Source organism: Hyla sarda, chromosome 4, assembly GCF_029499605.1.
Source record: "Hyla sarda isolate aHylSar1 chromosome 4, aHylSar1.hap1, whole genome shotgun sequence".
Lineage (NCBI taxonomy): Eukaryota > Metazoa > Chordata > Amphibia > Anura > Hylidae > Hyla > Hyla sarda.
The window spans coordinates 148,179,185-148,206,080 of NC_079192.1; the positions used below are offsets into that span (position 1 = coordinate 148,179,185).

General features: G+C 44.2%; 1 protein-coding gene across 1 annotated transcript in view; it reads left to right on the forward strand.

The window, feature by feature from the left end:
* The window catches only part of UNC13C (unc-13 homolog C), a 627,474-nt gene extending 600,740 nt beyond the window's left edge, over positions 1-26,734 (forward strand). The window contains exon 34 of the mRNA XM_056572349.1: positions 25,273-26,734. Coding sequence (XP_056428324.1) covers positions 25,273-25,555 — 283 coding nt within the window. The 3' untranslated portion in view covers positions 25,556-26,734. The remainder of the gene's footprint in view (positions 1-25,272) is intronic.
* The last annotated feature ends 162 nt before the right edge of the window (positions 26,735-26,896 follow it).

The window sequence follows — 26,896 nt, forward strand, 5'->3', positions numbered from 1 at the left end:
AGCAAAGACAATAACATAGCCTAAGTGTAAAGCTAAATATCATCATACAGGCTTGTAGAAATCCATTTATATACTCACTGTATAAATCTCAAAGATGGCAAGTAGCATCATGTGATTCTTAAATAGAGAGATCCCCAGAAACCACTGAACCATCTCTGTGCTAGCTTGGAACAATACCCATCACATTGTAGTATTGGCAAGCTTGAAAATAGGATCAAAGGCTCAAATGCAAACTTTTTTGCCATCAATGTTTGGACTATAGCTGATCTTTATTAAGCGAAGGTAGATACGTTTCTTTCTACATTTGGTTTTTTATGATCACCGATAAAATACACACCCATGCAACTTCTATATCTGGACTAATCCACTAGAGTACAAATATCTGTCTATGTTTTCTACCCAATCAAGGGAATGTAACCTAAAACATAGGCTAAATCCTAGCTATAATTAAAACTGTCTAGTGTGAGACAATAACTAACAGGAATTCTTACAATTCCCACCAGCCACAAGGTAGAGAACATCTGAATAAATCTTTATTGAAAAATCACATAAAAACTATTAAAATGGACAATGACAATCAGAAAAATCTTACAACTATGAGGGCTTGGAGTAAATAGTACATCAAGGTAAAGTTCATAAAGTACCAATCCTACCCTACCCATATGAATACGCTATGTTACACTTGAATGAGTGCAAAGAAATAAGTCACAGAGAATGGGGTTTCTGAGTAAAAATGGGAAATAAAAAGAAAAAGAACAAACCTACTGAGGTGTGTACCGTTCACACGCCAGTGAACAACAAAACCTCTGGTTTTACAGGTGAGTATATGAAAGCGCAAAGTGACAAAAGTGCCCAAAAAAAAACATGCAAACAGTGTGACAAACCACAAAAATATGCAGTGGGGATCAAAAGTTTGGTAAAAAGGTGTATTCATGTGCATAAAGAAGCCAAGGAAAATGGAAAAATCTCCAAAAGGCATCAAATTACAGATTAAATATTCTTATAATATGTCAAGAAAAGTTAGATTTTATTTCCATCATTTAGACTTTCAAAATAACAGAAAACAAAAAAATGGCGTCTGCAAAAGCTTGGGCACCCTGCAGAATTTATAGCATGCACTGCCCCCTTTGCAAAGCTGAGACCTGCCAGTGTCATGGATTGTTCTCAATAATCATCTGGGAAGACCAGGTTAAGTCAATCTCAAAGGTTGCAAATGCCCAGACTAATCTGACCTTGCCCCGATAATCAGCACCATGGGTTCTTCTAAGCAATTGTCTAGAAATCTGAAACTGAAAATAGTTAATGCTCACAAAGCTGGAGAAGGCTATAAGAAGATAGCAAAACGTTTTCAGATGTCAATATCCTCTGTTCGGAATGTAATTAAGAAATGGCAGTCATCAGGAACAGTGGAAGTTAAAGCAAGATCTGGAAGACCAAGAAAATATCAGACAGAACAGCTAGCAGGTTCGTGAGAAAAACAATTCAAACCCCATGTTTGACTGCACAATCCCTCCAGAAAGATCTGGCAGACACTGGAGTTGTGGTACACTATTCCACTATAAAGAGATACTTGTACAAATATGGTCTTCATGGAAGAGTCATCAGAAGAAAACCTCTTCTACTTCCTCACCACAAAAATCAGCGTTTGAACTTTGCAAATGAACATATAGACAACCTGATGCATTTTGGAAACAAGTTCTGTGGACCGATGAGGTTAAAATTTAACTTTTTGGCCGGGATGAGCAAAGGTATGTTTGGAGAAGAAGGGGAACAGAATTTAATGAAAAGAACCTCTGTCCAACTGTTAAGCATGGGGGAGGATCAATCATGCTTTGGGGTTGTATCGCAGCCAGTGGCACAGGGAACATCTCATTAGTAGAAGGAAAAATGGATTCAATAAAATGTCAGAAAATTTTGGATTCTAACTTGATGCCATCTGTGAAAAAGCTGAAGTTAAAGAGAGGATGCTTCTACAAACGGATAATGATCCTAAACACACCTCGAAATCCATGGGGATTACATCAAGAGGTGTAAACTGAAGGTTTTGCTATGGCCTTCACAATCTCCTGACCTCAACATAATTGAAAATCTATGGATAGACCTTAAAAGAGCAGTGCGTGACAGACAGCCCAGAAATCTCAAAGAACTGGAAGACTTTTGTTAGGAAGAATGGGCAAAGATACCTCAAACAAGAATTGAAAGACTTTTGTCTGGCTACAAAAAGCGTTTACAAGCTGTGATACTTGCCAAAGGGGGCAGTACAAGATATCAAAGAAGATATCTCATACAGCAAAGTAAAAATAAAAAAAACATAGCCATTCCATGGTATGTTCACCTACCACACCTCTGACACGTTTGTGATTTTTTTCCGGCCCCCATTTATCTGCTATTCAGCTCATACATTCCAGTTACTTCCTGGTTATGGTGGCTATGCCTGTGATCTCAAAGACTACATTTCCCTGCATGCACTGCTCTCATGTCCTGCTCTCAACTGCCTGAGCAGAGAGCTTGTTACCACCCCTAACTTATGTTAGTCACTCCCACAGCTCTGCTAGCTCACTCCCACATAACACTGAGCTCCAATCATAGCCCTATACAGCAGGGTGGCCACGAGGAAACAAAATGTAATCTCAGTGCTCAGAGAGAGGGACCATGGAGTTGAAGCTGCAGTTTTACACTGTAAAATCACTCCCTCCCCCTCCCCTCTGCTTCTCTCAGTGAAACAGCTTTACACTGGCACAATCACCTCCCCCCTGCTCTGCACTCCTCTCCTCCTCAGCTCTAGCCCCGTAAATCCCTCTCTCCCCAGTTCAGTGTGACAGCTCTACTCTCGCAGCTCCCTCTCTCCCTCCCCTCCATTCTCAGTGTGACAGCTCTACACTGTCAGCTCCCTCACCTCCCCCTCTCCTCCGTTCCCAGTGTAAAAACATTAGCAAGGAGAGGGGAGAGAATCAGCCTGTTTGCTGGGGCTGCTATGATCTGAATCAGCCAGCATATAGGCAGTGCTGCTCAGCCAATCACTGCAGAACAGAGGGAGGACAGTGTGAATATTCATCAGATGGGAGGGGCTAAGGCCGAGCACAGGGAGCTCTCTGCAGCACAGGGGTTTTCTGGGTAATTGTCACGTCACGGCCCCGGGATGCTGCTGATAACAGCCTGAATAGGGGGTTGCAAGTCATGAAAACCTGGAACAGCTGAACTTCCTGTCAGACAGAAGAATGCAGAAAAAGCTTGTTTCCAAGCAGTATTGGTAATGGAAGTGATTTACAAACCTATATAACTTTACCTTCTGCTCTTAAAGCTGAACAATTTTTTACTGTGAGACATGTCCTTTAACTCTGCAGGGTGCCCAAACTTTTGCAGATGCCATTTTTTTGTTTTCTGTTATTTTTAAAATGTAAATGATGGAAATAAAATCTAACTTTTGTTGACATATTATAAGAATGTCTAATCTGTAATTTGATGCCTTTTGCCACTGTATATATATACATACCCATGCACAGAAAAATAATTATAATTTTTTCGGACATGTTCAGGTATGCTTGGAGTTGTAGTTTTGCAACAGCTGCACATGTTTGGTAAAATTCTGTGTTACAGCAGTGCTGCTGCAGGCTGTGTTTCTTCTGCAGCCTTGTCAATCAGCCATCTCTAGTCCATGACCCTTGGACATGCTCATGCTGCTGTGGGACACATCAGTGTCCCAGGAGGTATGGGATTTCTTTAATAAAATGTATTTTTTTTAAAGAAGTATATTATAAAAACTTTTACTTTGCCAAGATGTACAACATATAAAAAGTTTTATCTGACAGTGCCCATTTAATGTGGTTGCACATGATATCTAAAAAATCGTGATGCATTTTTACAACCACACAAATAAGTGACAGCTGAAAAAACACTGTGTGAACCCAGCCTAATAATTAGCTGACAATTCCTGTTCTGTAGAGAAAACTCTTCAGCAGTCTCCTAATAATCAACACAGGCAGCATTACAACAGGTAATACATATACACAGATAACACAGGATCCACCATGCACAATAATAGCTGAAAAAATCACATCTCTCCCCTCCCTGCACAATGACCCTTACACATTTCACAGAACAGTATAAGAAAACTCCCCAACATAGGTCACCTCCTGACTACAGGTTTCTATGGTCCATGTGGCTTCTATAAAGCATGGCTCTTTAATACTATTAAAAGTAGCTCAAGTGTCATAGTCATATAAAGTATTTTAGAAATGGTTCTATATATACAAAAATATTCCATAGAGGATCAAATTGATTCTTTGAAATAATCAGCAAAATAATTTTTAATATTGCAGTAAGTTTGTTCATGCACACTGAAAATATTAGTTGTAACGTATAGAGTTATATCCTCAGCAATATAATATAATCAGCAATATATCATTTGTAGAATTTACTTGTAGCAAGCACCAACATTACATCAGGTTACACATAAGGTCTCATACAGATGCAACATCACCTGCTGTCACAATTTAAAGGAAATCTGTCACCAGTGTCACCGTCACTAAGCTGTCTGTACTGACAGGCAGTGCAGGTGACACTGATGACAACGGTACTTATGTTGACCCGTTCCATGCATGAATCTCTGATAATCTTCTCTGGTAAGCTTTCCCTGCTTGGGGTATGGGCAAAGCTTAGTGATGTCACCGCCGCTGTTCTCTAGCAGCGGGACCCAGCAGAGAGCAGCAGCGGCTTGGGGCATGGGCGGAGCTTAGTGATATCACCGCTGCTGCTCCTTGCTGGGTTCCGCTGCTAGAGATCAGCAGCGTTGATGTCACTAAGCTCCGCCCATGCCCCAAGCCGGGCCCGGAGCTAAAGCTTACTGGAAAAGATTACTGGAGATCCCCTGCATGGAACGGGACAAGGTAAGTACCGTTGTCATCAGTGTCACCTGCACTACCTGTCATTACCGACAGGTTAGTGCAGGTGACACTGGTGACAGATTTCCTTTAAAAGGTTAGTAAGGAATTTATTAAGACTGGCATTTTATACAGCAGTCTTAAAGACTAGAGTAAGGTGTGCCATATTTATGTCTGTTAGGTGATGCTGCCCTTACTGAGGGCAGCATATTATAGGGACAGGCACACTGTTGGCAGTGCTCTGTCCCTAACACTGGGATTTAATGTAGGGTTGGAAAACCTACACCTGAAAACAGGTAATGCCAGAAATAAAAGTCACTGCTGCCCTCACCCACTCCGATGATCAACAAATGTCTCCCTATGCAGTGATCGAGAGTAAACTGTTATTAATTGGTGAGTGGGCAAGGGAATTAACATTGGTGACTTTTTTTGGGGCCATCATTGCCTGCTTTCAGGTGAAGGTTCTCCAAATATGAAAATATCCCAGCTTCTTGCGTGCGGTATAAAAGGAAATAGTATTGCTTCACCCAACAAGAAGCTGGAATACTTTCTTCTTTGCACTATATACCTTCTGGGTTTGAGGCGCTGCTTCCCTGTCTGTGCTTGGGTGTTTGGTAAATGAGGGTGGAATCTGTTAAATCCAGTTTTGCATAGGTTCTCCAAACATACATATTATCCTAGTGTAAGAAATGGACTGCTGAAAACTGTTCACCTATCTCTATTTAAACTGCCACCAGTGAGGACACCATAACTGATAGTACCCTTTAAGAGACACATCTTTAAGTGTCCATGTGCCAAACTTTGAAATCTACAGTAAATTACTGTTACCTTGTTGGGCTGTGGAGGTCACACCCTCATCTAAGCCAAGAGTGACATACAAATAGCACAAGCCACCAATTGTGTGCAAGTGAAGCTTGCACTAAAGTTTGCAACTTTTTTTCTTTAGAAATTTGGCAACACATGGCTTCAACCCCCACCCCCCCTGTTTTTGTTCAGAACAATCATTTCTCCAGAGTAATGCAATAAATAAGTTGAAATACCTGACACTTTACTGTTATAAAATCAGTAGAAGGGAAAAGTTTTGAATGTCAAATAATAATGACTATTAAAGTATAAGAACCTGGTGTGACTGATCTGATGTTTATAAGTGTATTGTATAGCATAGGAATGTAAATAGAACACTGTATACACGCCATCAGGTTTCTGCCTAAGGAGCTAATTTGACTTCCTGTGAAACTACATTGTCCCCTTACAGTAGGATCTGAACTAATATGATTGAAAACGTAGTGTAGAGACATTATGATATGTTTTTTTACGTATTACAACAAACTTTTAGGTACAATACTGTTTTATCCAGGAAGATACTACACAGATCTAATCTTACAGACATAAATCTACATTTGATATATAACAATAGAATTCAATTGACTATATATATATATATATATATATATATATATATATATATTGTATTGAGCACAGCACTCAGGATCAATTGAGAATGCCCAGCAGGCCTGTACTACCCAGCATTCACTTAAAGATGACACTTATTACAGCCGAGTTTATGAGGAGCAGGTGTTAATCCCAGTGGAAATGCCCACAGGCAGCCTGGGCACAGTGTTGTGGGAATAACTACTGATGTCTCTCATATATCTGTGATAGATATATAATATACAAGGCTATGGCCATTTATTGGTGATTTATGACAAGGATCTTCGTTTAATGCTAGAAAGACAGGCCAGCTTCTTAACTGATCAGCATTTTATTTATGAAAGCTCTACAGAAGGCTGCTTTTAGAATATATCTCAGTGTGAAGAGGATTGATATTCATGTGGATATTCATGTAATATGGAGAATGAATAAGCTTTACTAGATAAGTGGTCAAGATAATGGAAACTGCAGTTCAAAGTTTTCAAATGTAAAATAATGCATATGAGGAGAAAGAATCTTCTAACTGGATATGTTATCAGCAGTTCTTTGTTAGTGAAGACTTCAGAAGAAAAAGATTTTGGGGTAGGGATTACTGACAGCCTTGACATGAGTCACCAGTGAACCCCGGTGGTAGGGAAAGCAAGGAGAATGCTTGGCTCCATAGTTAGAAACATACAAGATTTTTTCTCTTTCTACTGGTTATACTTCTAGTGGTAGCCATTAGAGATGAGCGAATCGAATCTGACGAATCCGAATTCGTTACGAATTTCCTGAAAATTTTTATTCGTAACTAATTCGAATTTTGGAGCGATTAAATAAAACAAATCTCTTCATTAAACTCCATTTAGTGCAGTCCAGGGCATCTAATATGGTGGCTACACGTGTGAGGACATGGGGCAAGGAATTCTGGGAAGGTGTGTAGGAGGGATGACCCAAAATCACATGGTGGTATGCAGCCTATCAGAAGCCAGCCAGCCCTGTTATGTCATAGCCCTTTATAATCCGCAGCCTTCGCTGCAGACAGGCATTTGTGGGATTTTTAACACAGAGAGCAGACAGTGGGCCTCATTTACTAAGAGTGTCAGGTTTTTACTAGTGGGAAAAGTTGTTTCAGACTTGCAGGATTCCTCTCTATTTACTATTGGGAAAAGTCGGGAACATTTTCTGACCAGCTTTTTCTGGGTGGATATTTCCAGACATTTATTCACAGGATTTTCTGTGAATTCAATTGTAAATCAGTGGGGTTGTGAAACCACGCCCTTTTTTGGACAGGTCACATCCCCTTTGCGACAGACCACGCCCCCTTTTCAGCTTTTTACAGTGCAATGTCAGGTATGTTGTATTTTCCAGGCGAACACTGTCGCAGACATGTCTCAGACACTCTGCGCCAAAATAACCAGACAAAAACTGGTCAGTTTCAGCTTAGTAAATGAGGCCCAGTGTGTGTGTTCCAGAGAAAAAAAAAATAATTTACAGCAGTTAACTGATTCACCTCAAGCCCAAATCACAGCAAACAGGCAGAGGCAGGAGGGAGAGAGAGAGAAAGTTAACTTTTTTCTATTTGTGTACTACAGTCTGTACTACTGTACTCGGTTGTACTACTCTAAAGCTAATAGGGGCTAGTTAGTGTGAGCACTAAAAGACCTAGTCACCTGCTTTTAACGCCTAATTGAGGTTTAAGTGTACTAGGGCGTATTTTCCTCACATAGGTGTAACCTATACAAACACTCAATCTGTGTACATTTTTACACAAACTCATAAGGGCCATTTATTGTTAAAGGCCATAAATACTTGCACACCTGCTTTTAACACCTAATTGAGGTTTAACCGTTATAGGGCGTATTGTCCTCAGATAGGTGTACCTATATATAAAATCACGCTGTGTAAGTTTTTTTTCCTGTTAAACTTATAAGGGCCATTTATTATTAACCCCTTAAGGACCGAGCATTTTTCCGTTTTTGCACTTTGTTATTTCCTCCGTACCTTTTAAAAATCATAACCCTTTCAATTTTGCACTTAAAAATCTATGGGGAAACCCAAAAAAAATAAATCATTGTGTGACAAAATTGAAGAAAAAACGCAATGTTGTAACATTTGGGGGCTTCCGTTGCTATGCAGTACATTTTTCTTTAAAAATGACACCATCTCTTTATACTGTAGGTCCATACAATTAAATTTATACCTTACTTATGTAGGTTTGATTTTGTCTTACTTCTGGAAAAAATTATACCTACATGCACTAAAATTTATACGTCTAAAATTGTCATCCTCTGACCCTTTTATTTTTTTAATTTTTCAGTGTACGGGGCGGTATCAGGGCTAATTTTTTGCGCCGTGATCTGAAGTTTTTAACTGTAACATTTATGTATTGATCAGACTTTTTGATCGCTTTTCAATCATTTTTTCATGATGTAAAAAGTGACCAAAAATACACTATTTTGTACTTCCGAATTTTTTTGCATGTACGCCATTGACCGTGCGGTTTAATTAACAATGTATTTTAATAGTTCGGACATTTACACACGTGGCAATACCACATGTTTATTTTTATTATGGTTGCATTTTTTATATGGAATTTGGGAAAAGGGGGGTGATTTATACTTTTAATAAGGAAGGGGTTAATGGGTATATTTTTAAACTTTTTATGAAACTTTTTTTTTTTACACTTTTAGTCCCATTAGGGGACTTTTAGGAGGAATCATTAGATTCCTCATACAGATCAATGTGGTTTCATAGAACAACATTGATCTGTGTGCTCTGCGCTCGATTGATAAAGCCTGGTCCTGCCAGGCTTTATCATTCTCAGTGCAGCAGCTGCAGTGGAAGGAGAGGTAAGCCCTCTGGCTACCTCAGCAGTGGATCGTCCCCTGGCATCATGCTGCCGGGGGGGAGGGGGCGATCAACCTCACTGGACCACCAGGAATGGTTTAAATGTCCCTTTTGACGACGCTGTAGAACGCTGTGGCAATCGCAGCATGTCGGCTGTTATCACCATCCCCCAGCTACAGGAATCAGTTGGGGGCCGGCCGACATGGCACAGGCTCGAGTCGGGAGCCCGCACCATACAACGGATGCCATCTCATAAGGGCCAATTACTGTTAAAGGCCAGTAAAACCTACACACCTACTTTCAACTCCTAATTCAGGTGTAAGCGTGATGGGGCGTATTTTCCTCTAAGTGTAACATATACGCACTCAGCTGGTTTATAAGTATGTCAGGCATAGAAGTGTCAGGATGTGCACAGAGGAGTGGCAGAGGCCTAAATTCCTCAGGCGCAGGCAGAGGTCACAGCAGACTAGGGGCGCGTGGCAGCAGGAGTCGCAGTAAGAGGCCTGAGCTCCCGGTATCAGCTAGCGGTCGTGTCTTGACCAGCAACGCATCTGCCGTCATTGATTGTTTAACTCGGTCATCCACTTCATTCCAAGTGACAACCGACACCCCCAGTCAACAGTTGGTGGGTTCCCCAGACTCAACCCTCAGTTGGCATGGCCATCATGCTTCTGCTGCCACTTCAAGCCTCTGTCATTGTTCCACCATATGGTCTCCTCATGTTGATGCTGCCACCTCCAGGCTCTGTCATCGTACCTCCATTTGGTCTCCTCATGCTGATGCTGCCACCTCCAGGCTCTGTCATTGTGCCTCCATATGGTCTCCTCATGCTGACGCTGCCACCTCCAGGCTCTGTCATTTTGCCACCATATAGTATACTCATGCTGATGCTGCCACCTCCATGCTCTCTCATTGTGCTGCCATATACTCTCCTCATGCTGATACTGCCACCTCCAGGCTCTGTCATTGTGCCACCATATGGTCTCCTCATGTTGATGCCGTGTCTATGTAGTTCAACAGTATTTTTTCAAAGTAAGTAAAGTGTCAGGACATGCAGGCTCTGTCATTGTGCAACTCTGTGGCCTAGATAGGCTGCGGCCACCTCCAGGCTGTGTCATTCTGCTGCCATGTTGTCTCCTCATGCTGCTGGCCTATTAAATAAAAATGTTAATGTTCAACATCTATTTAAAATCTTCAATTTAAATTTAAAAAAATATCTTTAACCTTTTCAATTGTGAGGCCCTATGGTCTTGTCAGACTGCTGACACCTCCAGACTGTGTAATTCTGATGCCATTTGGTCTCCTCATGCTGCCCCCACCTCCAGGCTGTGTCATTCAGCTGCTATATGGCCTCCTCATGCTGCTGTTACCTCCAGGCGGGGTCATTCTGCCGCCATGTGGTCTCCTCATGCTGTTGGCACATTTCATTAAAAAAATTACTTTCATCATCTATTTAAAATCGTCAATTAAAACTTTAAAATATACAGTGACCCCCCCGACCTACGATGGCCCCGACATATGATCAAATCAACATAAGATGGCCTCTTAGAGGCCATCACATGTCGATGTCAACATCGACATACGATGCTTTTTTATGTCGGGGCCATCGCATTAAGTGCTATCCGGCAGCGCAAAAGGCTTAGGCTGCTGCTGGATAGCAGCTTAATGTTCCCCGTGTGGTGCGGTGAGTATTACTTACCCCTCCACAATGCACCGGGGTGCCCTCCGGGTCCAGCGCTGGTCCTCCGGTGTCTTCTCGGCCCTCTCCGGTGACGTCAATACGCTGTTGCGCACACGGCGTCCCATCATCCAATAGGAACGGTGTACGCAGCGGTGTAATGACGTCACTACGCAGGCTCAGTAAGGCCTTGGGGAAGACAGCAGAGGACCGGAGAAGACCAGGAGAGCCCAGCAGAGGACCAGAGAAGACCAGGAGAGCCCAGAGGAGGTCCGGGGTCACCATCGGGAGCGGCGGGGACACCATCGGTAGCGGCAGGACGCGGTCCGGAGCGGCAGGGACAGGTGAGTACAGCTTCCTATACTTAACATTGCACAAATCCCTCAACATACGATGGATTCGACAAACGATGGCTCGTTTGGAACGAATTACCATCGTATGTTGAGGGACCACTGTATTTAATCTTTTCACTTGTGAGAACCTGTGGTCTCATCGGGCTGCTGCCACCTCTAGGTTCTGTCATGGTGCCATCATGTGATCTCCTTGTTATATTGATCTTGTAGTTCAACAGTATCTTTTTAAAGTAAACATTTCGGTTACCTGGGACACTCAGTCATGAGCATGAGGGGGGACGGACGCTGAGAGGCATGGGTTGGGACAGGCGGTAGCTGGCCTTGCTGCAGACCGCAAGCTCGATTTTAAGATACAAGTACGAGCTCTTTCACTGCAGCAACTTATACACTGCAGCAATTATACACTATTGGACCTGGAATTACCGCAGCTGCTGGCACCTGACTTGCCCTCCAATGGGTCCTCAAAAAAGGATTTAAAGTTTGCTCATTCCAATTACCAGGCTCTGTCGTTGTGCTGCCATGTCATCTCCTTGTTATATTGGTTTTGTGTTCATACAGTATTTGTTCCAAGTAAATGCTTCAGCACCCAGGACACTCAGTCATGAGCATGGGGAGGGGGGGGGGGCGCTGAGAGGCAGGGTCTTGGACAGGTGGTAGCTGGCCTTGCAGCAGACCGCCAGCTCAATTTTAATTGAAGATTTCAAATAAATTAACATAAACATTTTTAATTAATGTACCAGCAGCATGAGGAGACCACATGGCCACGGTGTGTCTGGGTCCTCTGTCTTGTCTTCCTCATCATCCTGTACCTTCACAGCCTGCTCCTGCTCCTCCTCTCCTGTCAGATGACTATAAAAACCACCCATTTTGCAAAACCTTGCCTGTGACCACATGGCGGCACAAAGACACAGCCTGGAGGTGGCAGGAGCATAGGGAGGCCATATAGTGGCAGAATGACCAAGCCTGGAGGTGGCAGCAGCAAGAGGAGACCATAAGGTCTCCCAATTGAAAAGATTAAAGATATATTTTATAATTTAAATTGAAGATTTTAAATAGATTAACATAAAAAATGTTATGGAATGTGCCAGAAGCATGAGGAGACCACATTGCAGCACAATGACACAGCCTGGAGATGGCAGGAGCATAAGGAGACCATATAGCGGTAGAATGACCAACCCTGGAGGTGGCAGCAGAAAGAGGAGAACATAGGGCGTCACAATTGAAAAGATTAAAGATATATTTTCAAATTTAAATTGAAGATTTTAAATAGATTAACATACATTTTTTTTATGTAATGTGCCAGCAGCATGAGACCACATGGCGGCACAGTGACACAGCCTGGAGGTGGCACCAGCATAAGGAGACTAAAATGTGTCAGAATGACCAAGCCTGGAGTCGGCAGCAGTAAGGGGAGACCATATGGTGACAGAATGACACAGCCTGGAGGTGGCGGCAGCCTGACCAGAACAAAGGGCCTCAAAATTGAAAAGATTAAAGATATTTTTTTTAATTGCATGTGGCCGTGTCATCATCCTCCGGATACTTGATAAAAAACTGCTAAGTAGCCAATTTTCCCCCCAACAGTCCGCACTGACTGACTGCTTCTGCTGCCGACTCGAGGGACACCTGTTCCACTACCTCCCGGGCAGGTAGGCTGCTGCGAAGCAGGTGGTCTAGCCCTGGCATGTTTGGCTCCAGACTTCCCACTGCTGCCACCATGCACACTCTCAACCATGCTACCACCTTGCTGGCTCAACTGCTGCCTCACGGGCAACCTGCCACCCTCTTCTCCTGATGATGATGAAGCCCCTTCTGGATACCAGGAGCTCATTCCTCTCGCTGCAACTCCTGCTGCCACTCGCCCCTTGTCTGCTATGATTACTTCCTTCGCCTGATGAATTTAGGCCTCTGCCACTCCTCTGTGCACGTCCTGGCACTTCTCTGCCTTACATACTTAGTGCAGATATGAGGAGAGTACAATACGCTCCACTACGCTAAAAACAGTATTTATCTAGAACAGCAGCAGGTGTGTACTTTTGGCTGGCCTTTCACAGTAACTAGGCCCTTAAGACTTTAACAGGAACAAAATGGTAGACCACTTAGATGTATGTATGTATGTATGTATGTGGTATGCACTTATGAGGGGAGTACAATGCGCTCGATTACACTTAAAACAGTATTTGTCTATAACACTAGCAGGTGTGTACTGTTGGCTGGCCTTTCACAGTAACTAGGCCCTTAAGACTTTAACAGGAACAAAATGGTACACCACCTATGTACACACAGGTTATACTTAAGAGCATCTCTTGGAAATCCCTCAAACAATTTACACAACCAAGGTTAAACTAACAGGTCTATAATTTCCGGGGGCACCTTTTGACCCCTTTTTAAATATTGGCACCACATTTGCTATGCTTCAGTCCTGGGGAACCCTCCCTGTCACTATATAGTCCTTGAATATTAAAAATAGGGGTCTCTCTATTTCATTACTTAATTCCTTTAGAACATGGGGGTGAATGCCATCTAGGCCTGGTGATTTGTCTATTTAGATTTTATTATAGGCACTGTACTTCTTCCTGGGTTAGACAGGTGACCTGTACTGGGGAGTTTACGTTATCTAGCTGTATTTCACCTGACATTTAATTTTCCTTGGTGAATACAGTGGAGAATTGGTTTAATATATTTGCTTTTTCCTGATCCCCGTCTATAATTTCTTCCTCATCGTGTTTTAAAGGGCCTACACTTTCATTTTTGACCTTTTTGCTATTTATATAGTTAAAGAAAATTTGGGGGCTAGTTTTACTCTCTTTGGCAACGAGTCTTTCTATCTCTATTTTTGTGGCTTTTATCTGTTTTTTTTTTACATATTTTACATTTTTCTCTATGGCTTTTTAATGCTTCTTCACAGGAGGGAAGAAGCATTAAAAGCTTTTTCACTGCAGCAACTTATACACAGCAATTATACACTATTGGAGCTGGAACTCTTTTTATTATAAAATACAAAAACTTATACAATACAGAAAACAAAACGAAATAAGCGTAACCAGCTATAACATAATTACAAGAACAAAAACCTTGCCTAACCGGCCAGCCCAGCTTTGCTGAAATACTAAACTAATCCTCACACCCAAACATACCAAAAAAGAACATAAAAATAGCCCAAGTTGGCTTATGTAAACATAAAAGTTAGCACTACCGGCTTTAACTGAAAAAAATAAAAAATAAATAATAATAATTTTTAATTTTAATTTTATATTTTTTTTTATTATTATTATTATTTTTTAAATAATATATTAGTTTATGTAACTAAAATAAAATTTTGCACTGTCCAGCTATAACTCATGTGTGGAAAAAGAAGGTCCCAGCACTCACCAAATGATGCAACAAATGAAATTCACCCGCTGCAGTCCATCCCAACATGATGCGCCCCGGCGATGCACGCCCCCCTCCGCCGCCTCAGAGACAGCAGAGGAAGGCACACACCTCCGAAACGCGTCCCGCCAAGACTAACCACAACAAACAAACCTGACCCATCGCATCACCCGGTGAGCGCCGGGACCCCCCCAGTCCACACCTGGTTACCTCATCCACGCGCACCACCTGTTGACGAAGTGCCGACAACTATCTACATTACAGCTATAACTCATAACAGATGATCATAAAAATATTTGTGACACCGCACACATATTAATATAACATCTGGCCCGACTGCCTTATCTACTATAATGCATAACATACAAAACAAAATATACATATTAATATTTTTTCCTTCCTCTACAATCTAACATAAATATAATATAAATGTAATTATAAATATAGTATAATATATACAGCAGAAACTTACAAAACAATAGAAAACACATAGAAAAACCCTACACTAAAACTGTCCCCTCCCCCCACACCTCCTGTACATGGGTCAGAGTCATAGTGTCCATACAGTTCACATAAGCCCAGTCCTTACCTGACCCATGTCAGGTCACTCAACTGCACACATATACACCACCCCACCTAGCACTCCTCCCAACCAACTTATACACAAACTTATACACACAAAAACACAACCTACTTTATGCCCAAGTTTGGTTGCCTGTAAGCCCTTCATACCATGTCAACCTAAAACAAAACAAAAAGCTAACGTGTGCATGCATTAGCCCACCACCAGGAAGAAGGATGGCAGACTTGATAAATAAAAAATGAACTCTTCCCCTAATTTTCCCCTACAATTGTCCCTAATTCTATCCCTCCATTAAAACTAACCCTGCTCTCACCCTATCTCTATCCCTATAACACTGCCCCTAACCAAAATAAAGGTACTCTACCCAAAAGGTCTAGTACCTAGGGCACATCAAAAGAAAATCTTCTCCATAGGAGAGATGCCCTACTGGTACCAAGACTGCCATACTCCAAAACCTGATCTTCCCAAGGTCACCAGTGATGTTCCTACACACCTCCACCTCGGAGAGGACCTTCTGCTGAGTAGACACCGTGCATTCCACGTGTAGTACCTAACCACTAAACTGACTAGAAACAAAGTGCCCCGATCTCGGCCACCCAGGTTTTTGAATGCCCCATAAGCCCACTCAGAATAAGCAAGGCCGGCAAGTTGACTCCAGCCGATGGAAGTGCCCACCCGGTTGTAGACCCCTATATTAAAGGGACAATAAAGCAGGAAGTGGTCCATGCTTTCCAGCCTGCCCCTACACTCTTCTTGGGGACAATTCCGGTCATCAGAGTTCCTGTACTTCAAGTTTTCCCTCACATATAGTTTCCCCTGAAAGCAGCGCCAGGCCAAGTCCCAAAACTTCAGGGGGATCCTTTTCATGTTTAAAAGATACAACCCCACCTCTAGATCCCGACCTGGGCAGTCCCTGAGCGTCAGAGGCTTCTGGAAGTGGATCAACATGACTCATTTGTCAAGGAATCTCCCACACTCCCAGACCCCAACGATGTAACACCTTCAGAGTCGGGGGAACATAAGCCGGAAGATGCCCATGGGGCATACGGAGGTCCTTCACTCGCCCTCCTGTCTCCCATTCCTGGAAGAAAGGCCAAAACCATTCCCTGCAGGAGAGTACCCAAGGAGGAGCCCTCTCTGACCAGAGGTTAGAGATGTTAGCTTTCAAAAAGGTGTTCGTTATGAACACCACAGTTTTTACCATAGATAAACCCCCTAGTCTCCTCGTGCGGTACGTAACCTCCCTCTTGACTAGGTTCATCCTGTTCCCCCACAACAGTTGGAAAAACAGGCTGTAGATCCTAGTGTAGTAAGCCTCTGGCAAAATACATACACTGCCCAGATAGATAAACAAAGGAAGCAGGTACGATTTGATCAGGTGTACCCTTTCCCTGAGGGTCAAAGACCAACTCTTCCACTGGTTGACCAGTTTTTGGAGGGATAATCATCCTGGCCGAAAGTGATGCCCCAGAATTTTTGCCGAGTCCTGGGGCTGTGGAAGGGTGTCCGGGAGATCAAGCGTGGGATCCCCCCCTCCCAGCCAGGGACTTTCACACTTATCCCGGCCTCCGAGTAGCGCTCCACCTCCGACATCATCACATCGACATCCTCTCTCGAGGACACGAAAATGGTGACATCATCAGTGTACGCCACCACTCTCTGGGTGACACCCGGCTCCGCCAAACTAATCCTGACTCCTGCCAACGGACCGCGATCTACCCTCCGGACGAAGGGATCGATCGCTAACACGTATAAAAGCGGGCACAAAGGACAACCCTGATGGACTCCGGACCCCACCTCAAAAGAGCGGCCAGACCACCCGTTCACAAACGGGAAACTCTCTGCCCCTGCATATAAAGTCACAAGCCAATTCACAAAGTTACCCGGTAAGCCATATCTCAGAAGGACAGACCAGAGGTACTCATGGTTCACCCGATCAAATGCTTTGGCCTGATCCAAGGACAGCATGTACCCCTTCCAAAGGCCAGCCATAGCCCGCTCCACTGCTTCCCGGACACCGAGAACAGCATTTGAGGTGCTATGGCCTGGAACGGTGCCATGCTGAGCCCCCGAAAGGAGCCGAGGTGCAAACTTGACCAAGCGATTAAACAGTATTTTGGCCAGAAGCTTCTTATCCACATTGAGAAGAGCTATGGGCCTCCAGTTCTCAATACGGCTTGGATCTTTACCCTTGGACAGAAGAATCAGGGCTGACCTCCTCATTGACTTTGGCAGAGTACCCGATGAAAGACACTCATTAAAGACCTCGGTCAAGAGGGGAGCTAAAGACTCCTTAAAGGTCCTGTACCACTCAGATGTTAAGCCATCCGGACCTGGCGACTTCTTAGGGGCAAGCCCCTTGATCGCCAGTCTCACTTCCTCTTCCCTGATTTCCTCAACCAAAACGCCAAGAGAGGGGTCTACCCCTGGCTCAGGAACGGTTTCATTCAGGAAAACCGACATCCTGTCTCGATTTAGATCCTTCCTTCCCAAGAGGTATGAGTAGAAGGATTTGACAACCACCCTGATCTGGACCGATTCAAGGATCCTGTACTATCAACTAGTCCCGGAATGAACTTACTACTCACTGACATCTTGCAGTTTCTGTAAGGGTCGGGCGAGCGGTACCTCCCAAAATCCCTCTCAAAAACCAAAGATGTGTGCCTATCATACTGACACTTCATCAGCAAGGATTTCACTCTGGAGATATCCTCCTGGCTACCTCCAGTCGAGACAAGGAGTTCGAGTTTCCTCCTCAGACCCCGATACAGCCGGTACCTGTTCAGGGACCTGAGGCTCGCGGAAGAACCCCACAACCCGCTTCTTGAACATCTCCCACCACTCTAGCTTATTACTACAAAGGCCCAGCAAAGATACCTGACTGAAGAAAATCCTCAAAGGACTGTCTTATCTCTGCTTCCTCCAGGAGAGACAAATTGAGCTTCCAGTAACCTTTGCCAATCAGAGGAGTTTCTGAAACATTCAAAGAAAAAGAAATCAAACAGTGGTCGGAAAACTCTACCTCAACCGCGGACACTGCAGAAGAGACAGCTTCCTCCTTTAAATAAAACCTATCTATTCTAGACCTGCAGCTACCTCGATGATAGGTGAAACCCCCGTGGCCTGAGGGACTCTGGATGTGGGCATCCTCTAGGCGAGCTTCCCTAACTATACTATTGAGAGCTATGCTATCATAAGCCAACCGATCATTGGAGCCTCTCCTATCTTGGGATCTCATGACATTATTGAAATCCCCTCAAAAGATCACCTGTCAGCTCGTAAAAAGGAAGGACTTAATCCTCATAAAGAGATCCTTTCGCCCCCACTTTGTCTGTGGGGCATAGATGTTAATGAGCCGAAGCTCTTGTCCCTTCATGAGGACATCCAAGATCAGGCACCTTCCCATTTCTAACTCAATAACCTGTCAGCATTCAACCGCTGCGAAAAAAAGGACCGCCAACCCAATATACGGCTCAGCTGCAAGAGACCAGTGGGAGGGACCACGCCTCCACTCTCTCCTGGCTTTAACCAGGGAGGCAAGATCTGACAACCTGGTCTTTTGTAAAAAGAAAATGTCGGCTTCAACATGGCCGAGAAAATCAAAGGCTGCAAATCTAGCCGTATCAGACTTAATACTGGCGCAATTAATGGACGCCATCATTGGTGATTGAGTTAGACGGCCTTAACCCCCTCATTTTTGCCTTTTCTTGGCCCCTTCATCCCCAGATGAAGAGGGCTCCTTGTACCGGTTAGACAGGCCACTCAGAGGGGGGGGGGCGGTAGGCTTCCGCTCGGGACCCGGTCTGCAGTCCAGGGCTTTACAGAGGACACGGACCTCTTCTTCCTCTTTTTCCCCTTTTTATTGCCCTTCACTTTTGGCCTCTCCTCCCTCTCCTCATCCACACTTTCATAGTGGGAGGAATCAGAAAGAACGGCCCCACCACCTTCCTCATTGGAAATTCTCCTCATCTCCTCATCCAGAACGTCATCCTCCAGAGCCTCAGCGATTACAGGACTAACCTCAGGAGCAGGACCAGGAGTCGCCTCCGGTTCTACACCCCTTTTACGGCTATCCTCCCGCCTTTGCTTAGCGGGATCTTTCCTCCTCACTGACCCTGTTCTGCCCGGCCCTGCACTCGAGCCCTCCCCAGCCGGGGCAACATTAACGCTCTCCCCGGCCGAGGCGACCGTTGCATGGGAAAAGGCGCTAAGACAACGACTGAATGGGTGCCCTAAGACACCACACAGGTGGCACCTGATCTGCCTACAAGATGCGGCAAGATGACCTACCCCACCACACATAGCACAGACCTGTACAGTACAGGCCGCACTAAAGTGGGTGGGGCTGCCACACCTGTGACAGACCTTGGGCTGTCCCTGGTAGAAGACCTGTATCCTGTCTTTCCCAAGAAAAGCAGCCGAAGGGATGTGGGCAACAGTGCTACCCGAACGCTTTAATTTGCCGGAAAACGTCCAGGCCCCAGACCAGATCCCATACTCATCTAAATTCTTTTTAGGCATGTCCGTCACGTCGCCGTACCTCCCAAGCCAGGTCATGATATCATAACAAGTAAGCGACTCGTTACGAGTCAAAACGGTCACTTTATTGACTAGGGTCTGGCGCGAAACCGCCTTTACGGCAAAATCACGCCAGCCGGGCTCACTCTTCACCACCTCATAGTTCGATCAGAAGAGCTCCAGCCCCTCCGGCTGAACGAAGCTGATGTCGAACTTGGAGGTACCATAGGGGTGAATCAGGGCAAAGATGTCACTTGCCCTGAATTCCATCTTGAGGAGGAGCTCAACCACCTTACCCCTAGATGGGCACACATCTTTGCCCCTCCAAACCATGCGGACCACATTCCTACAACCATTCTCCGGCCCGGGTGTCGGGAGGGACCAGACCACCTCCCCATTCTGCTCTCGGAAGGCCCCCAACCCGTGTCTCTCTATCCAGAAAGACAGGTCAACCGAACCCCTCCCCTCTACCTGGATTGACCTATCTCCCCTACGCAGAGCCTCTAGGAGGCGCTGTTGCAACTGACCATTTCCAGAGCCAGATGAAGACAGGGACCCCCCAGATCCCATGGCAGCAACGCTGGCATAGCTTCTTGGAGAAGCAGCCGCCACCGGGGGTGCAGTCGGACCAGACCCCAAACCTGCAAACACATCAAGATCCTCGCTAACCATTTTCTTGTTGTTGGCATCACAAACACCCCTCTAATTCACTCCACTAACACCCCTCTCATTCGCTCTACTAGCACCCCTCTCATTCACTCCACTAGGGCCCCTCTCATTCACTCCACTAGCACCCCTCTCATTTACGCCACTTGCACCCCTCTCATTCACGCCACTTGCACCCCTCTCATTCACACCACTTGCACCCCTCTCATTCACTCCACCAGCACCCCTCTTATTTGATCCACTAGCACTCCTCTTATCCATACTGCTGGCACCCATCACTTGCAAACTGCAATCACTCCTTCTACTCCCAGCGGCCATTTTCCCTTTATTAGATTCACTGCTCTTATTTACACTTTCACCTTTGTTAGCTGGGCCGTCCTCCGTCCTCATCTGTTTAGATGCAGCAGGCTTGTTGGATCTCTCCGACATCACGGGCTCAGGGACATCTTCTGGCATGGGCGCAGGTTGCCCCTCCCCCTCTCTTGACACTGCCGCCATCGACCTGGATGGGAGATGCCCCTCCGAGCGCACTCCCGCCCCACAGCACCATGACCAGCACCAACCTTTTCACCCAGGGGACCGCCCCCTGAAAGGGTGATTTCGCACACAGACCCCGGTGCCAGGACACCCCCCCCCCCTCACGGAGGGATGCCGCATAGCACCAGAGCCGCTCAGGGGACCGCCCCCTGAGCCAGTTTGGGAACGCGTAGAGACCCCGAGTATGCCCTGCCCATCCCTACGGACAGGACACCCGGCGGGGACTCCGGAACCCCCTATAGCACTCGCTGCCATCTTGAGCGCACCACTGTACCCCCCATGCTGCCCCAGTTCCACTTCAGAAACGGGTTCTGACAGTTTCGGGGGCCCAGCAGCCTGAACCCACTCACCAGCAGGTCCAGACTGCTGGAAAGAGGAGAAAACAAACTTAGTTACTTCTTCTTTCTTTTGTTTTTTCCTTCCTTTTTTCCAGTCTTGTCAGGACCCATTTCGTCACCAAAGGTAAAGTTCTCAAACGAGTGGGGGACTCCTGCATGACAATGGCCACCCTCCAGGAGACCGCTGCTACTATCTGACTCATATTCACTGTCATCCGAGGAAGGCAGGGAAACCCTCTGGGCTGCGTCCAGGTGATCCTCACTGAGGGGAAAACTGGGGGTGGGGGTGACACAGGCACCAACAGGCACAGCATCAATAGTCACTGCTGAACCCCCCTTACTACCCCCAGCCACTTCACCACCTTCTCGACCTTTACTGCCATTATCTTCACTGGGGGGAAAAGCAGGGATGGGGGTGACACAGACACCAGCAGCCACACTATTGCTAGCCACTGTATTAGCTTCTGCACCCCCCTCACTTCCCCCAGCCACTTCACCATCTTCTCTGCCATGACTATCTTCCATAGCCTCCACCTGCTCCTTCACCAACAGCACTTCATCTTCACCACTACTACTCTCCCCATCATCCTCCACCACAACCTCCTTACCTGGGGTTTTCATGGTGGCGAATCTGCTTTCGTTTAGCAGCTTCTCCTTGAAGATACCACTGCTTTCCACCAGTTCTTGCCTCCTCTCCTCCAGCTTTTGAATTTCTAGCTTTAAAGAGTCCATGCGTTTTTTTTTAAATCTGACCTCTTCTTTTTGGATCCAGTGTTATGGAGGTTCCTTACCAGCTTCAGGTCTTCTCTTGCTGCATGAAGCTCTTTACCGCAGGCTTCATATTCCTTGAACCTCGCTGTCATGCGGGAACAGAAGATGTCTGTTGATTCCCTGGGCCCTCTGTTCCCCCACATCTCCACATCAGCCACAGTTTTCTTGCTTTGCTTTTTCTCTGCCATTGCCTGGGAAGCAGAGCCTGTATTGCTACAGACTCTGCTTGATCTTCTCCCACAGCCTGGAATGTTGGCTGTAGCAGGCTGCTCTCCACCCCCCGCCAGCCTAGAATGGGGAGTGGAGGCCAGGCATTCCATGCCGGAAGCTCTCCCAGAGAGGCTGCCACACTGCTGGGAAGATGCTAGTTGGAAACTCTGCTGGCTTTGGCCTAGTTCCTGGAAGTCTGGAGCTCTGGTAACACACAACCTCCCTCTAGCTGTTGGAGCTGGAATTACCACTGCTGCTGGCACCAGACTTGCCCTCCAATGGGTCCTTAAAAAAAAGGATTTAAAGTTGCTCATTCCAATTGCCAGGCTCTGTCATTGTGCTGCTATGTGGCAGGGATTCTAATAGCGATGCCTGTAATCTGCATGTCATACTGAATAACAGTATTATTTCACTAACACAGCACACTCCCTATGCGTGTTACAGCAAGACAAAGTGTTCTACACCCCTATTGAGGCTCTCTGTATCCCGGAAATAGCTGTTTTTAATAGAGATTCACCACAAATTATTTCAGATCAAATTTTACAAAAATTCACTCATCTCTAGTGGCCATTCACATATAGTTAGAAGACCACCTCTTTAAGCAGACTACTCCCTTATCCAGACCAGATTTTATGTGACAGATTTTCAGTCCACCGTACATTATGCACAGTGGCAACTTTCTTTAGAAGCCCATCCCCATAGAAGACCACTTTTCAATTTGATTTTGGGTCGTTGAATAAATACAAACACATTGCATATAATACAAGATCATTAGTGCTACCAATCCACACTACATCATAAGTGTGCAACTGCATGCTTGCAGTATCATCACACATCATAGTTACATAGTTAGTATGGTTGAAAAAAGACATATGTCCATCAAGTTCAACCAGGGAATTGAAGGGTAGGGATGTGGCGCGATATTGGGGAAGGGATGGGATTTTATATTTCTTCATAAGCATTAATGTTATTTTGTTCCAGGAATGTATCTAACCCTGTTTTAAAGCTGTTAATTTTTCCTGCCGTGACCAGTTCCTGAGGTAGACTGTTCCATTAGTTCACAGTTCTTATGGTAAAGAAGGCGTGTCGCCCCTTGAGACTAAACCTTTTCTTCTCCAGACGGAGGGAATGCCCCCTCGTCCTTTGGGGGGGAGGGGGGGGGTTTAACCTGGAACAGTTTTTCTCCATATTTTTTGTATGGGCCATTAATATACTTATATACATTTATCATATCCCCCTTAAACGTCTCTTCTCAAGACTAAACAATTGTAACTCCTTTAATCGCTCCTCATAGCTAAGATGTTCCATGCCCCATATTTGTTTAGTCGCGCATCTCTGCACCCTTTCCAGCTCCACAGTGTCCCTTTTATAGACTGGTGCCCAAAACTGAACAGCATATTCAAGGTGATGCCGTATCAATGCTTTATAAAGGGGGAGTATTATGTCCCTGTCCCTCGAGTCCATGCCTCGTTTTATACATGACAATATCCTGCCGGCCTTGGAAGCAGCAGCCTGACATTGCATGCTATTCTGTAGTCTGTGATCTACAAGTACACCCAGATCCTTCTCTACCAGTGACTCTCCCAGTTTAATCCCCCCTAAGACATACGACGCATGCATGTTATTAGTACCCAGATGCATAACTTTACATTTATCCACATTGAACCTCATTTGCCAAGTGGATGCCCAGACACTTAGTCTATCCAAGTCATCTTGTAACCTATACACATCCTCTATAGACTGTGCCATGCTACAAAGCTTGATGTCATCTGCAAAGATAGAAACAGAGCTGTTAATGCCATCCTCTATATCATTGATGAATAAATTAAACAACAGCGGGCCCAGTACTGAACCTTGGGGTACACCACTAATAACCGAGGATCAATCAGAGTACGAATCATTGACCACCACTCTCTGGGTACGATCCATGAGCCAGTGTTCAATCCAGTTACAAACTAAAGTTTCCAAACCCAAAGACCTTAACTTACCTGTCAGACATCTATGAGGGACAGTATCAAACGCTTTAGCAAAATCCAGAAACACTATATCCACAGCCATTCCTCTGTCAAGGCTTCTACTCACATCTTCATAAAAGTAAATTAGATTGGTTTGACAACTTCTATCCTTAGTGAACCCATGCTGGCTATCACTTATAATACTATTATCCCCTATGTATTCCTGTATGTAATCCCTTATAAGTCCTTCAAACAATTTACCCACAATGCACGTTAAACTTACCGGTCTATAGTTTCCTGGGGAAGACCTAGAGCCCTTTTTGAAGATTAGCACCACATTCGCCTTGCGACAGTCCCTTGGCACAATAACAAGTCCCTTGGCACAATATTTTTTTCTCGTATGTGTCTTTCCAACTCATCTGGAGTTTAACCATCAGGGAAAATGTTCAGGTGTTCTTTAGAGGGTCGATTTGATTTATTGCTCCTTTAGGGATGCTTCATTAAGGGTGATAAATTGTTCTACACATGAATAAATACAGATTGCTGTGGTAAGGCTATGCAACACAGTTACTATAGAAAGCTATATACTCCTATATACAATTTTATAGAAGTAAATTGGGGATATTTCTTATGGATTATTATAGAATTAATGAGCAGAGAAATAGTGCTGTGTTTCATCACATTTCTTATTACAAAGCTATTTCCTGGTAGGATTGCTCCTAGAGGAGAATGCAATAACTCAAAGGAGCATCAAACAGTGATACATAAAGTGTCTACACACCATAGTTACATTGTGTGCTGCTATATCACACATAAAACAATCTTAGAATGTTTCGGTATGGAGCAGTAAGCACTACCTGTGAATGTGCCAGAGGCTGCTATGGCGGCTTTTGATAAAGACTCTGTGACCAGCAGATTAATTTAGAAAAATACACTAGATTCCTATGGAGTAAAATGAATTAAAATATAGCAAACCACTACAAGGCAAAGAAATAGCAGGAGTCGAGGCTTTTTCATTAGGGAAGATAGAATTGTTCATAAAAAATTAATTCATATTTTTACCAGCTAAATCAATACAGTTATTAATCCAGTTGAGGCAGAATTAAAATTTTGCTCTTACATCTCATTCATCTCTCCTTTTCCTTCTCCAGCGTTCTAAGCAATGAAGAAAGCCCAGCGGCCTATGAACTTCACCTTTGTGTGAAGGATTACTGCTTTGCCAGGGAAGATCGCATTTTAGGAATGACAGTAATCCAGCTGAAAGGCATTGTGGAGAAAGGTAACTGTGCATCCTGGTACCCACTGACCAAAAACATCTGCATGGATGAAACCGGACTGACCATCCTGCGAATACTTTCTCAGCGCTCCAACGATGAAGTTGCCAAGGAATTTGTAAAACTGAAATCAGACACCCGGTCTCCAGAAGAGATCTAGAATGTGCTGCAGCATGGGAGAAACCAACCAACAGAACTATTTTATGTCCAAACACAAAACATTGATACGGTGTTGTTATTTGATAGTGTATGCATGTGCATCAGTGGGAATGTTTATTCAATATGTTTCAATGTTTGCTAGTACACCAGTACTATACTTGCAAGGTGTGTTGAAGAAGACGTGTACCTTCTTTTTTATATGAATGACAATGGGCAAGGACTAGTTCCCATAAAGTGCCAAACTCTACACCCTGAACTGAAACAAGCTCATGGTATTTTTGGTAATCATTGTTTTCCTACCAATTTCCGACCTGGTTGAGTTATGATCTATCAGTTAATAAGTTGTATTTGTTAAATAAATGTGTGTCTCTGTGCGGTCCATTCGTTCAATGATTTGCTGACATGTTACTCATAATGTTGCTTTTTTTATTTTATTTTTGGCATAACAATTTATTATGTATGTTGCTGAATGGTTTGTAATTTTATAACTCCATTCCTGAATAGAGACATTACTTTTCATATAATAAAGGATGGGGCTATTTTATGCATCTTCTACACAAACCTTCTGGTATCACTGTGAAGACAAACTGTAAAAAGCTCGCTTCTAGAACTCAATATTGTCTACTCTTATACAGTAGTTTCTTCTTCCATGTACTCCGGTTCTTTAATGGATCTCTCTGCATAGTAGTAACAGTGATAACACAGCATCCTTGGGAAGAGACTTTCTGTACATTTGTATGAAACATTTCGGGATTCTGTGATATGTCATTCCCCATGTTTTGCTCACACCATCAGCTTCTTGTCACTTACAGCAGTGGGATATTTTCCGTAAAACATGCAGTATTTTTGTATGGTGCAAAGGAATAGTAAAGATCTATAAAGTCCATCTATCATTTACCCAGAGTGTATGTGCTTGAAACTTTGTACTGAATTCCAAGGATATTGGTCTGAAGAGTGTGCAGCAGAGTGTTGTCTGGACCATGAGGAGAAAGGCATTGCCGCAGGCAGGGAAAATGTTGCATTATATATTAAGTTGCAAATTCAGTCAAGTGTCTCTTTTTAAGAAAAAAAATCTACAGTTTGTACTTATGCAACATAAAATGTATTGCACTGAGGCAAAAGTCATGTCATGTAAATATATTTAGTGAGATATTGTAAAATAAAATATAAAGAAACTTCACACAGTTTTTTGTTTTCAATGTTACTGTATTTAATTTTATCTATAAAAGATATTTGTAGGGTTTTCTTAAATGTAATGGTATGTAACGCTACATATGTAACATAACTTGAAATGAAACATGAAACATGGCACATGGAAATCAATGGACTTGTGATGTATAAA